At 39.7% G+C, this 15,300-nt stretch overlaps 1 protein-coding gene across 2 annotated transcripts in view; it reads right to left on the bottom strand.

Moving 5' to 3' along the window:
* The window catches only part of LOC129822824 (cadherin-18-like), a 388,426-nt gene that overhangs the window by 31,687 nt on the left and 341,439 nt on the right, over window positions 1-15,300 (bottom strand). For both annotated transcript variants that reach the window (XM_055881258.1, XM_055881257.1), the window contains one exon: window positions 315-436. In XM_055881258.1, the coding sequence (XP_055737233.1) occupies window positions 315-436 (122 nt within the window). The remainder of the gene's footprint in view (window positions 1-314; window positions 437-15,300) is intronic.

Genomic DNA, 15,300 nt, shown 5'->3' with positions numbered 1-15,300 from the left:
ACCTTGACAAGGTTTTGCCAATTTGGCAGTTAATTTTCCGTTAAATCTCTTTTTTAGATAATAATCTTTAAGTTATAAACAGCTTTAAAAGCCGTGTTTTATATTTTGTTATTCAGTGTTCCTTTAATGAGTAGCACTATCATTCAAACTCAAACTTTCTGAACCCCACCCAATTTAAAAAAAATAAAAGATACTTATTTTCTTTAACTTAACTTTTTGTTGCCATGGTGACACGATTAAACGCACTATTAAAAATGTATTAGCTGCACCTTATCACCGCCCCCTCCACTCATGTGTACGTGCATGATGCTCACCTGTCCTGGCCTCGAGCTCTCACAAACAACGACCTCCTCGTCTGTTTTAATTTCAGGAGGGTTGTCGTTCACATCCAACACCTGCACCGTGACTGGGACGTGGCTGAGGAGGCTGGGGTTGTCTGGATAAAACATCAACACAAACACTCATAAATAATATTAAAACACACAAGTGAGAATAGGTAGAGAAGTTAGGCAGGTCTGAATCATTTTCCTGCACCACAGTAATGAAAATGAGCTTTGTGATTTCCATAAATTCACCAAAAAATGCACCAACACAGTTATATTAACAATATTCCACTTTTCATGTAGCCTAAATTTGACCAGCTAATAGCCTAACTACGATCAAGCAACAATAATGAGAAAAACTTTAAAGTCCTGTTGCTGCAGGATTATTTTGCTGCGACAACACAGGCCAAATTAAGATCCTACATCTATATGACAGAGGTGGGCAAATTTTGGGGCTCAAGGGCCACCTCAGGATTTTGAAATTTAAGCAAGGGCTGTACAGATATTTTTTTTAACGATTTATTTGTTGAAATCAATATGTGGGCCAGAAAAAGGGTAGTTATTTGAAAATATATAGGTCTGTTGCAATTTATAAATACTTTCTATCTAGTTTTAGAAGTTCAGGAGTGGGTTCAAGTTTTTATTAAAACATTAAATAAACTCCCCTCAAAAAATATAGAACTTTCCGTCCTTAGTTTTCCCACCTCAGATATATAGCATACATCTTTGAACAAATACATTCATAAGGATGTAGAAGAATCACAAGGATATCATATTTTTTAAGCATCTTGGAGTAGGAGTGTTGGACAGCAAATTCTCCAGTGTTAAATAAAATACAATGAACACGGTGTTAAATCAAAAACGCTGTCTCCCATGTTGGTTACGAGGCGGTACTTACTTAAATTAGGTAAGACAATAACGTTACCATTGGTCTATTCAAATTAGAGTTGAGGTGATGTCACCTTGTCCCCTTAATAATGAATCCAAGTGTTTGACATGGGGTAGGGGACCAGTAACTTTATGATCAAACTTTATCAATATCGAAGCAACAGTATTTTTTTTAATACTTTGATCTTGATAGTTTGATATTGTTCAATCCAGTTACCACCCAAAAACATATTTAACACAATACAATACATATTTCAGAAGGCCTTATTTTGCGGGGCCTAGTTTGAACCTAAAACATGGGCCTGAAACTCATTAACATTGTTTTGAAAAATAAACAGCATTATCATATTTATCCACCATGCTCTATTGCAGTGGAGCAATGCAGAGATGCTTCTCCTTCTGGAAGGTTCTCCCATCTCACAGAAGATCTCTTGAGCTCTGTCAGAGAGACAATCGGGTTTTTGGTTATCTCCCTGACCAAGGCCCTTCTCCTATTGCTTAGTTTTGTCAGGCGACCAACTCTAGGAATCTTGGTGGTTCCAAACTTATTCCATTTAAGAAGGATAGAGGTCACTGTGTTCTTGGGGACCATCAATGCTGCAGAAATGTTTGGTACCCTTCCCCAGATCTGTGCCTCGACACAATGCTGTATCGTCGCTCTATAGACAATTCCTTCGACCTCATGGCTTGGTTTTTGCTCTGACATGCACTGTCAACTGTGGGACCTTATATAGACAGGTGTGTGCCTTTACAAATCATTTCCAAATCAATTGAATTTACCACAGGTGGACTCCAATCAAGTTGTAGAAACATCTCAAGGAAGATGGAAACAGGATGCACCTGAGCTCAATTTCGAGTCTCATAGCAAAGGGTCTGAATACTTCTGTATAATAATAATGTATTTCAAAAAAAAAAATTATACATTTGCAAAATTTGTAAAAACCTGTTTTCGTTTTGTCATTTGGGGATATTGTGTGTAGATTGATGAGATAAATCATTTTTTAATACATTTTAGATTAAGGCTGTAACTTAACAAAATATGGAAAAAGTCAAAGGATCAAAATAATTTCTGAATGCACTGTAGATATCTAAACAAACAAGTCTAAACTTGCAATACGATAGTGATGTTCGTGGTTTTGGTTCAAAGTGATGTGTATGAGTTGCAGGCCACTGTATTAGGGTAAAACTAGGCCCTCAAAATAAGGCCTTATGAAATACATATGGTATTGTGTTATACAGTGCCTTCAAAAAGTATTCAGACCCCTTGACTTATTCCACATTTTGCTGTGTTACAGCCTGAATTCAAACTGGATTAATTTGATGTTTTCTCTCTCACCCATCTACACACAATACCCCATAATGACAAAGTCAAAACATGTTTCTAGATATTTTAGCAAATGTATTGAAAATGAAACACAGAAATATCTCACTTACATAAGTATTCACACCCCTTTGCTATGTCACTCGAAACAGAGCTCAGGTGCATACAATTTATTTTGAGCATCCTTGATCTGTAAACACAACTTGATTAAAATCCACTTGTGGCCAAATAAATTGTTTGGATATGATTTAGAAAAAAACACACCTTTCTATATAATATTCAACAGTTGACAGTGCATGTCCGAGAAGAAACTATACCATGAAGTCAAGGATATGGCTGTAGCTCTCCGATATATAATTGTGATGAGGCATATATCTTGGGAAGGATATAAAACTATTTCTAGTGTTGGAAGTTACCAAGAGCATAGTGGTCTCCATCATTTGGAAATTGAAAAAGTATGGAACTACCTCAACTCTGCCTAGAGCTAGCCGTCCGATCAAAATGAGCAAATGGGAAAGAAAGGTGTTGGTCAGGGAGGTGACCAAGAAGCCAATGGCCACTCTGACAGAACTACAGCATTCTTTGGCTGAGATGGGAGAACCTGCCAGAAGGACAACAGTCTCTATACCAATCTGGGTTTTATGGGAGAGTGGCCAGATGGAAGCCACATCTGATAAAAAGGCACAAGACCATACTCCTGGAGTTTACAAAAAGGTATGTGAAAGACTTTGAGAGGCAAAATAATGTGTGCTCTGATGAGCCAAAAATGTAACTCTTTGGCCTGAATGCAAAGTGCTATGTCTGAAGAAAACCCGGCACATCTCATCACCCGTCTAACACCATCCCTACCGCAAATCATGGTAGTGGCAGCATCATGCTATGAGGACACTTTTCAGCGGCAGGGACTGGAAGACTGCTAAGGATAGATGGAAGAATGAATGAAGCCAAATACAGAAAAATCCTTGATAAAAACCTGCTTCAGAGTGCTAACAACCTTAGATTGGGGGTAAAGATGTAGGTTCCAACAGGACAATGACCCAAAGCATACAGCAAAACAATGCTGGAATGGCTTCAGAACAAGAATGTGAAAGTCCATGAAAGCCCAGACTTGAATCCCATTGATAATCTGTGGAAAGACTTGAAGATTTCTTCACTGACACCCCTCTAATTTAACAGAGCTTGAGAAAATCTGCAAGGATGAATGGGAGAAAATGGCCAAATCCGGATTTCTAATCTGACACAGACATACCCAAATGACTCAAAGCCTAAGGTGCTTCTACAAAGTATTGATTAGGGAGTGTGAATACTTATGTAAAGGAAATATTTCTGTGTTTAATTTTCAATAAATGTGAAAAAATTCTTAAAGCATGTTTTTACATTGTGATTATGCGTTATTGTGTGTAGATGGGTGAGGAAAAAGGTCACTAATTAGTAAGGAACTCCCCACACCTGGTTGTCTAAGGCTTAATTGAAAGGAAAAAACAAAAACCTGCAAACACTAGGCTGTCCATGGAATGAGTTTGTCACCCCCTGCACTTAGCAGTGTGTTAATTTAACGCTTCCGATGTGAATATGGGTCCACAGACTCCACACTTCCAGTGTTGATTTAAGACTCAGTGTTATTTATTTATCTGTATGATCTAAGATCAGGTTACCCCCCTGTTCACATTGGCTAATCGTATTCATTAAGATCTTAACTGTAAAACTGATCCAATATCAGCACTCATACTCTGAGGCGCTTTATGAATACAGGTCCTTAAGTAAAGATAACACAAACTGATAAATTGGTTTCCAATACATCTTACTTTGCACACCAAGGACATATTGTTTCCTTAAAATTGACTTGTATCACACTGTTTCTACATTAGATTTTCTAATAAAACAAAAAACTAAACTATTCAGCATGAATTATTCTAGAAGTAGGAGAAGATGATAAGTCATGAAGCAATATGTTTCTTAACTTGGAAGCCAAAGAAACATAAAAAACAATATATTTTAGTATGTTTTAGTTCATTTAGCATGTTGTGGGTGATGGATCATTTGGTCCCCACACTTGCACAGACGATTATTCAGCATATCAGAGTAAGGGCCCAGTCTACTAAACCATGTGCAGGTGTCCATTCATATGTATATGGACCATTCTCTCTGGCTGATGAATAACAGCTCTGATTTCGCTGATGCATTCAAGGGAAAATTCATGCATTTATGCAAGTACTGTATACTGAACAAAAACATAAACTAAAAATGTAATGTGTCGGTCCCATGTTTCATGAGCTGAAATAAAAAATTGCAGACATTTTTCAAACGCACAAAAAGCTTATTTATAATTTCTTTACACCCCTGTTAGTGAGCTCTTCCCCTTTGCCAAGATAATCCATCCACTTGACAGGTGTGGTATCAAGAAACTGATTAAAAAGCATGATCAATACACAGGTGCACCTTGTGCTGGGGACAATAAAAGGCCAATCTAAAATGTACAGTTTTGTCACACAACACAATAGCAAACCTGACTCAGTTACACCAGCTCTGTCAGGAGGAATGGGCCAAAATTCACCTTATTTTTTTCCTTATGTTTCATTTTTTTCATTTCACCTTTATTTAACCAGGTAGGCTAGTTGAGAACAAGTTCTCATTTACAACTGCGACCTGGCCAAGATAAAGCAAAGCACTGCGTCACAAACAACAACACAGAGTTACACATGGGATAAACAAACGTACAGTCAATAATACAATAGAAAAAGTCTTATGGTGGGAAGCTTGTGGAAGGCTACCTGAAACATTTGACCCAAGTTAAACAATTTAAAGGCAAATGCTACCAAATACTAATTGAGTGTAAGTAAACTTCTGACCCACTGGGAATGTGAAGAAATAAATAAAAGCTGAAATAAATCATTCTCTCTACTATTATTCTGACATTTCACATTCTTAAAATAAAGTGGTGATGCTAACTGACCTAAGACAGGGAATTTTTACTAGGATTAAATGTCAGGAGTTTTGTAATCTTGTATGTAATCTTCCGACTTCAACTTTACACATATTTAGCAGGTGTTATTGTGGGTGTAGTGAAAAGCTTGTGTTCCTAGCTCCAACAGCACAGTAATATCTAACAATTCACAACAATACACACAAATCTAAAAGTAAAATAATGGAATTAAGAAATATATAAATATTAAATATTAGGACGACTAATGTCGGAGTGGCATTGACTAAAATACAGGAGAATAGAATATATAATATACAAATAAAATGAGTAAAGCAGTATGTTAACAGCAGTACGTAAAGTGATTAGCGTTCCATTATTAAAGTGACCAGTGATTCCATGATGATGTATATAGGGCAGCAGCCTCTAAGGTGAAGGGTTGAGTAACCGGGTGGTAGACGGTTAGTGATGGCTATTTAACAATCTGATGGCCTTGAGATAGAAGCTCTTTTTCAGTCCCAGCTTTGATGCACCTGTACTGACCTCGTCTTCTGGATGATAGTGTGGTGAACAGGCTGTGGCTCGGGTGGTTGGTGTCCTTGATTATCTTTTTAGCCTTTCTGTGACATCGGGTGCTATAGGTGTCCTGGAAGGTAGGCAGTGTGCCCCCGGTGATGCGTTGGTCAGACCTCACCACCCTCTGAAGAGCCTTGCGGTTGCAGGCGGTGCAGTTACCATACCGCCAGGATGCTCTCATCTGTAAAAGTTTGTGAGGGTTTTTGGGTCCAAGCCAAATGTCTTCAGCCTCCTGAGGTTGCTGTTGCACCTTCTTCACCACACTGTCTGTGAGGGTCGACCATTTCAGATCGTCAGTGATGTGTACGCCGAGGAACTTGAAGCGTTTCACCTTCTCCACTGCGGTCCCGTCAATGTGGATAGGGGTGGGATCCATCTGCCTTTTCCTGAAGTCCACAATCAGCTCCTTTGTTTTGTTAATGTTGAGGGAGAGGTTATTTTCCTAGTGCCACTCCTCCAGGGCCCTCAACTCCTCCCTGTAGGCTGTCTCGTCATTGTTGGTATTCAAGCCTACTACAGTTGTGTCGTCTGCAAACTTGATAATTGAGTTGGAGGCGTGTGTGACCACACAGTCATGGATGAACAGAGAGTACAGGAGGGAGCTGAGTACGCACTCTCGTGGAGCCCCTGTGTTGAGGATCAGTGAAGTGGAGGTGTTGTTTCCTACCTTAACCACCTGTCGTCGGCTCGCCAGGACCCAGTGGCGCAGGGCGAGGTTCAGACCCATAGCCCCGAGCTTGATGATGAGCTTGGAGGGTAATATGGTGTTGAAGGCTGAGCTATAGTCAATGAACAGCATTCTTACCTAGGTATTCCTCTTGTCCAGGTGGGATAGGGCAGTGTTCAGTGCAATTGTATTGTCTGTGAATCTATTTATCTATTGCCAGGTAAGGTGGAGGTGATACAACCCTTAACTAGCCTATCAAAGCACTTCATGAGGACAGAAGTGAGTGCTGCGAGGCGAAGGTAATTTAATTCAGTTACCTTTGCTGTCCTGGGTACAGGAACAATGGTGGACATCTTGAAGCAAGTGGGGACAGCAGACTGGGATAGGGAGAGATTGAATATGTCCTTAAGCACTCCAGCCAGCTGGTCTGCGCATGCTCTGAGGATACGGCTAGGGACACCGTCTGGCCAGCCAGCCTTGCGAGGGTTAACACACTTGAACGTCTTACTCACATCGGCCATGTAGAAGGAGAGCCCACAGGACTTGGGAGCGGGCCGCATTAATGGCACTGTGTTATCCTTAAAGCAGGCGAAGAAGGTGTTTAGCTTGTCTGGGAGCAAGACGTCGGTGTCCACGACGTGACTGGTTTTCCCTCTGTTATCCGTGATTGTCTGTAGACCCTGCCACATATGTCGCGATTCTGAGCCTTTGAATTGCGACTCTCTGTACTGAGGTTTTGCCTGTTTGATCGCCTTAAAACATTCCATGTTGTGTTCATATTTTTATTCAGTATACATGTAATGTATATTAGATCATCAATTTACTGAAACAGCATATTGAAATCATTCGAGGTGATACAAGGGAACACTTGTGTGTATTTTGTTATTGCTCTGCGTCATGTTGAGATGATAATTTTCCATCTGCAATAGTGACACATTATCTCTTAAATATATGATACTACAGTATATCGTATGACAATACACATACTATGAGCTTACAATCTGGAGAAAAAGCTGTAAAGCATGGTATATTCTCCACTTTATGCCAGTTTCCCAGACAGAGATTAGGCCTAGCCCAAGACTAAAAAGCACTTTCAATGCACGGAAATAAACGATTGAGAGTACATAAGGGAAACAGACCAATGGAACGCAGACGTGGGGTATAGAACGAGGACACCATCATTGACACCCATTCAAAAAAATCTGCTCTAACAAAGTGGATATTTGTCAAATCCATCATGATTTACAATATGTGTTCTAACAGGCCCACAATGTGGATACAAAAATCAGATTTGGATATATTTGGCTATTTTCACTGCAGAATGTAGAAGTTGTCATTTTTGGCGTTAGAAAAAATATCTGGTGATTGCTAACTACCGTTTGAATAAGCTGGTAGCATAACACTAACAAATGGCTTTAAATTTACTGTAAAACTTTTACATTTAGCTGCTGTAATCTATACTACAGTACAGTCCTGTAAAGAGCAGTGCATTATGGGGCCTCAATGGCATTCCGCTACACTGCTGCAAAATTACAGCAAATACAGTAAAGTACAATGTTGTTGGAAGCAAAATAATCTCTGGCTCATTAACACATTTTCAGCACCCATTAGTGAGAATGCTGTACCCCACAGACTATATTTAGTGGATTTCAGCACCATCCTACTTAATCCAGTACCATAATGTATTTTTGGACTCAAGAAATCTTTTCTTTCCAATCTACAGGAATTTACTGATTTGGTACCACACAACAGCCTTTTGTGGATGCATGGTACTGTTGTTAAAGTTCTCTAATTAACACATTTTGGAGATGTGCCTTATAAGACGCAATACTTATTGCACCTGTTAGAGTACTGCACCAATATAATTGATTTGTGGTAGTAGTTCCCTAGAAATTAAATGTGTATAGGGAACAGATCAGAGTGCTAGCATGTCGCAAACCCTTAATTGGGGAGTTTTTAGCCTTGTACATTTGACCTGTTTGCCCTGTAGTCACTGTAGTCACTGCCTTTGTTTGTTTAGGCCTAGGGGAGTGCAAGTGATATAAAGTGATATAAAAAGTAATATAAAAACATCAACTATTTTGGAGTACGCTGTAAGATATAATTCCATATTCACTTTTAGCAATTGCTGTAGATTAATTAAAATGTAATTTAACAATAAAGTGCTGTTATGCTATATATTTACTGCAGCACCCTTGAGTCAATCTAAGTAACATAATTAAAAAATCCCCATCAAAATCCGTCAGTTTAAGCTAGAGATATTTTTTGCAAGTGCTGCGTCTCAATCCACTGCATCTGCTTATGTCGGCCTTCCATCTCTGCGGTAGTTGGCCTTCCATCTCTGCGGTAGTTGGCCGAGCTACAGCAGTGTTTGTCAGACCATGAGACACCCCGAAAATCAGTCTTCTCACGACGTCTGTAGTGTCCGAATGGTTTGGCATGCAAACTATTATGACAGACGTTTTTTTCTCTACGACCCCCACAAGGATCACGGGACTCGTCTGAAATCAGTAATGCTGATGTGCCAATTTCTGTCTGTAGCGTCCAAACTGTTTGAGCAACAGACTAACATATATTATGGGACTCGTGACTTGTCTGAAGGTAATACATACAAACTAATGGAAGTATGTAGGTAGTTAAATATGTGGGTTAAATATGTATCCAAAAACACAGTTACATCTTCAGCTTTTATGTATCTTAGATATAGGACAGACACATCAAAACCTTATTCCTTATGATTTATTTTTTGACTGTGTTCTTTTGCTATTTATGAATGTGTTATTCAATGCATTTCTATGGGTGATAGTAGTAAAGATCAAATTCTATATTTTTTCAAATAGGCGACATGAATTGTAGTTCAGGCCGGTGAAATAAAGTAATGATGGACTGTCTTTTCTATTTGCTTATTTGAGCTGTTCTTGCCATAATATGGACTTGGTCTTTTACCAAATAGGGCTATCTTCTGTATACCACCCTTATCTTGTCACAACACAACTGATTGGCTCAAATGCCAATTAAGAATTCGGAAGCATTATGAAGGAAAGAAATATCACAAATTCCCTTTTAACAAGGCACACTTTTTAATTGAAATACATTCCAGGTGACAACCTCATCCTTCATAATGCTTCCATCATTCCAGGTGACAACCTCAACCTTTTTGCCACAGTTCGCATTGATGTGCCATCCTGGATGAACTGCACTACCTGAGCCACTTGTGTGGGTTGTAGACTCCGTCTCATGCTACCACTAGAGTGAGAGCACCGCCAGCATTCAAAAGTGACCAAAACATCAGCCAGGAAGCATAGGAACTGAGAAGTGGTCTGTGGTCACCACCTGCAGAATCACTCCTGTTTTGGGGGGTGTCTTACTAATTGCCTATAATTTCCACCTTTTGTCTATTCCATTTGCACAACAGCATGTGAAATTTATTGTCAATCAGTGTTGCTTCCTAAGTGGACAGTTTGATTTCACAGAAGTGTGATTGACTTGGAGTTACATTGTGTTGTTTAAGTGTTCCCTTTATTTTTTTGAGCAGTGTACAATATAGAAAATAGTAAAAAATAAAGTAAAAGTAGGTGTGTCCAAACTTTTAACTGGTACTATATTTAAACAATATCCTAAATGAAGGCTAATTTTGGTGGCTGGCAATTAGGAGCTTCTGTATGTATTCTGCATGGGGGGGGGGGTTGTGTGTGGCTTTTCCATTGTATTGGTCAAACTCTTACCTGCTCTATGCTTTTAAATTCAGGACTAGGCTCAATCTGTGTCTGGGAAAAAGGCCCATTTTAGAGAAATCAGTCTTGATATAGAAACATATTATTCACAATTTTGATGGGAAAAGTTTAAACATGCCCATTGTACCTTTTGCATACGAAAGGGAGGCAAAGAGATAAAGACAAATTTGTATGCAGCCTCCGCATCAGTTGGTGAGGGATTGCCTAGTTGTGATTACAAATTAGCCTCATAGGAATTCCTGAAGTCGTCGGGGCCCGAATTGATTTAATTAATTTACAACATAATATTAAGAATACAAAGAACAGTGGAACATTGACTAATTTGATAATTGATTATTTAATAGGAAACATAGCTAAGGACACAAATGTCTGACTGTCCCATTTAAACCAATGCTTTAAATATGCAAATATTTGATTGATTGTATGTATGACTTAGTTTTTTTGCATTTTCTTACCAAACGTTTTTACATTTCTAAATCATAATATCAGTCTATACTGTATATGATGTGCACATTTACTGTATAAGTTCCACAATGTCCTAGCAATAGAAAGACAAAATAACCTAAACTTGAAGCATTTAGATGTGGGTGTGAGAATATTTTTTGGGGTTAGTTATTGGTTAGATTTGGCATGTGCTAGTTGAGGTCATTAGCTAGGTTTCTATCCAATTGGTGACAGATTTTCAAGTGAATATTCAAAAATGTGCATAAAACAATATGCACATTTTCCCACTAGAGATGTGCTTCCATCACATTGACTTAAGAGGATAATAATAAGCTGTGGGTGATGAGGTAGTGCACATAAAATGTTAAAATCAAATTGAACTCTACTGATGGTTTTGGCACGTGCGCTCCAGCCAACAGTGGGCAGATACAGTACTAAAGCTGCGAGCTGTTGGCGAAAGTGCATTTATAAACTGATGAGATTATTATGGATAAATGGCAGCCAAACATCAATGTTCATGTCACCAGAAAAAGTCATTTGATATTTATTGGAAAGGAGCATCAAGTGCATCACCGTGCACTTTCATTACCCTGTGAAGTTCATCATAACTTTCAGGGCCTTCAGAAAGTATTTATAGCCCTGGACTTATTCCAAATGTTGTTGTCTTACAGTCAACGTACAAAATGGCTTACAAACTGTAGATTCTCAACCACCTACACACAATACACCATCATGACAAATTGAAAACAAGTTTTTAGAAATGTTTGCACATTTATTGAGACTGAAATAAAGAATTATCTCATTTACGTAACTATTTACACCCCTGTATCAATACTTTGTAGAAGCACCTTTGGCAGTGATTGCAGCTTTGAGTCTTTCTGGGTAAGCCTGTAAGAGCTTTACTTACCTGGATTGTGCAACATTTACCCATTAGTCTTTTCAAAATGCTTCAAGCTCTGTCAAATTGGTTGTTGGCCATTGCTAGACAACCATTTTCAGATCTTGCCATAGATTTTCAACTGGATTTAAAGTCAAATCTGTAATTTGCCCACTCACTGTCTTGTTGGTAAGCAACTCCAGTGTAAATTTGGCCTTGTGTTTTATGTTATTGTCCTGCTGAAAGGTGAATTTATCTCCCAGTGTCTGTTGGAAAGCAGATTGTTTTCTTCTATCACAGCCATTAAACTTTGTAACTGTTTTATAGTCTCAATTAGCCTCTTGGTGAAATCCCTGAGACATTTCCTTCCTATCCAACAACTGAGTCAGGAAGGACACCTGTATTTCTATAGTGACTGGATGTATTGATGCACCATCCAAAGTGTAATAAATAACTTCACCATGCTCAAAAGATTTTTAAATGTCTGCTTTTTTCTACCGATAGGTACCCTTCCATGCAAGGCATTGGAAAACCTCTCTGGTTTTTGTGGTTGAATCTGTGTTTAAACCCATTGAGGCTGGTACGAAGGCGGGCAGGATTTTTTTTAAGAGAGTGGAATATAATAAGAGTACATATGGATTGCTGCAGAAGAATATTGAACATGACGAGAGTGAGGATGAATTAACTGCGTTGGCAAAGTTTCTGCCTCGTCCTGATGGTGATGAATGTGTTTTTTTGCCCAGTCGGAGTGACATTTTTGGAGAGAATGGATCCTTGCCTTCTGGCTGATCCATATGTGGTGTCAGGTTGAGTGGAAAAGAGGTCCGGGAATGTTTGGTCGATGAAAGGGACTCAAAGTGGAATCATGTAGATGTTTTGCATTTCTGCCATCCAGAGGGAGTGTGTGCTCCACACCACGTGACTGGGGACAAGAACTGTGACTTGCTTTCCTCTCCAGAGCAGGGCACAGTTGAAAGGAATGATAACTGGAGAGGTGTTAAATGTTGAGGAGGGTCAACCGAAGTTGAAGATTCCTGGTGTCTGTGATGCCCTCTGTTTGGTGCAACGCAGACACAGTGGAGAGTGTGGTTAAACAGAGGAGACACTGTATGTACTACTGAGTTTTGATGCAGAGTTTTAACCAGATAAAGTCAAGAAAGGATGTCAAATCAAATCAAAATTCTAATGTTATTTGGTGTTCTGAATGATAGTGTCCCCTCCTCCCAGCCTGCTGGCCTGGTGCAGGATCAGATAGGACCAAAGTAGTGGAATAGTGATGAGTTTTTAATGGGTGTAGGGTTAGTTGGTAGGGCAATGTTTTCACAAAGTGTAATGAATTCATACTACAGAATAGTAGGCTGATAGACTGCCAATACAGTAGGTGGCGGCATTCACCTAAACTCAGCAAAAAAAGAAACGTCCTCTCACTGTCAACAGCGTTTATTTTCAGCAAATGTAACATGTGTAAATATTTGTATGAACATAACAAGATTCAACAACTGAGACATAAACTGAACAAGTTCCACACTCATGTGACTAACAGAAATTGAATAATGTGTCCCTGAACAAAGGGGGATCAAAATCAAAAGTAACATTCACTATCTGGTGAGGCCACCAGCTGTATTAAGTACTGCAATGCTTCTCCTCTTCATGGACTGTACCAGATATGCCAGTTCTTGCAGTGAGATGTTACCCCACTCTTCCACCAAGACACCTGCAAGTTGCCAGACATTTCTGGAGGGAATGGCCCTAGCCTTCACCCTCCGATCCAACAGGTCCCAGACGTGCTCAATGGGATTGAGATCCGGGCTCTTCGCTGGCCATGGCAGGACACTGACATTCCTGTCTTGCAGGAAATCACGCAGAGAACGAGCAGTATGGCTGGTAGCATTGTCATGCTGGAGTGTCATGTCAGGATGAGGATGCAGGAAAGATACCACATGAGGGAGGAGGATGTCTTCCCTGTCACGCACAGCATTGAGATTGTCTGCAATGACAACAAGCTCAGTCCGATGATTCTGTGACACACTGCCCCAGACCATGACGGACCCTCCACCACCAAATCGATCCCCGCTCCAGAGTACAGGCCTTGGTGTAACGCTCTTTCCTTCGACAATTAACGCAAATCCGACCATCACCCCTGGTGAGACAAAACCACGACTCGTAAGTGAAGGGCACTATTTGCCAGTCCTGTCTGGTCCAGCGATGGTGGGTTTGTGCCCATAGGTGACGTTGTTGCCGGTGATGTCTGGTGAGGACCTGCCTTACAACAGGCCACAAAGCCCTCAGTCCAGCCTCTCAGCCTATTGCGGACAGTCTGAGCACTGATGGAGGGATTGTGAGATCCTGGTGTAACTCGGACAGTTGTTGTTGCCATCCTGTACTTGTCCCGCAGGTGTGATGTTCGGATGTACCGATCCTGTGCAGGTGTTGTTACACGTGGTCTGCCACTACGAGGACGATCAGCTGTCCGTCCTGTCTCCCTGTAGCGCTGTCTTAGACGTATCACAGTACGGACATTGCAATTTATTGCCCTGGCCACATCTGCAGTCCTCATTCCTGATGAGCAGGGACCCTGGGCATTTTTCTTTTGGTGTTTTTCAGAGTCAGTAGAAAGGCCTCTTTCGTGTCCTACGTTTTCATAACTGTTTTCATAATCTCAAGTATGCACGATTATTTGTTGCGGCAAACTTCCCGCAAGTTTGGCAAATTTACTATAAACTATATAGTGTGCCACAAAATGTTGCCAGAAGATTGAAAATGTTTGCCACTATTGGTGAATTTGCAGCAAAACATTGACAAAAATAATAGTTATTGCCACTAGAGGCAAACAGAGTGCCAGAGGTTTTTGTCTGGCAAACAATTCTCTCAAGATTCTATTTGAATCTGTGGCAAACTTGTGACAACAATACTTCTTGCCAGTAATGGCAAACAGTTTACCAGAAGCCATTTCTGGTGAACACATGAGTTCCAAGAACAGTAACCGTTGACAATCAGTCAGGGGGAGAAGAAAAATCTGTTGGAAAATGTAAACCAAGCTAGCTAAAATACCCACCAGAGTTGTCCGGTGAGTGTAACGTATTAAACTTCCTAATAAACTTGCAAATTGTGTATGCCAATTAAGGCCTGGTTAGCAATGTCATATTTTGTGGGATAGTTTGAAACACATCAGTTTCAATCTGTCAGCACCAATGACTGTCTACCCTAGTTTCTCTGGAAACACAAATGATTTAAAAAAAATCCCAGTAATCATTTTCTGTACACTAATGTTTTTGTTTTGTGGTTTGTTAATGTTTCAGTGCATGCGTTACAATGCAAGTGGAACTAACTATATTTCTGAGAATAGTGAAGGGCATTGATGGCCAAAATGTCATGATTTTAATTATAATTTGACAAATAAAGCATCAATATTTTAATTATGAGCGAGCTTTCCCCTATTCCTTCTAATTGACCAATAACTTAAATAATAATGGTTTAATTGTTCAATCTGAGACGGAGTACAGTACATTGCCTTTGTCAATCATCTGCTTTACCAGCAGTGAGCCTGAAG

Source organism: Salvelinus fontinalis, chromosome 25 (assembly GCF_029448725.1).
Source record: "Salvelinus fontinalis isolate EN_2023a chromosome 25, ASM2944872v1, whole genome shotgun sequence".
Taxonomy (NCBI): Eukaryota; Metazoa; Chordata; class Actinopteri; order Salmoniformes; family Salmonidae; genus Salvelinus; species Salvelinus fontinalis.
Note: the sequence above shows the minus strand (reverse complement) of the source record. Positions and strands in the feature narration are given on the sequence as shown.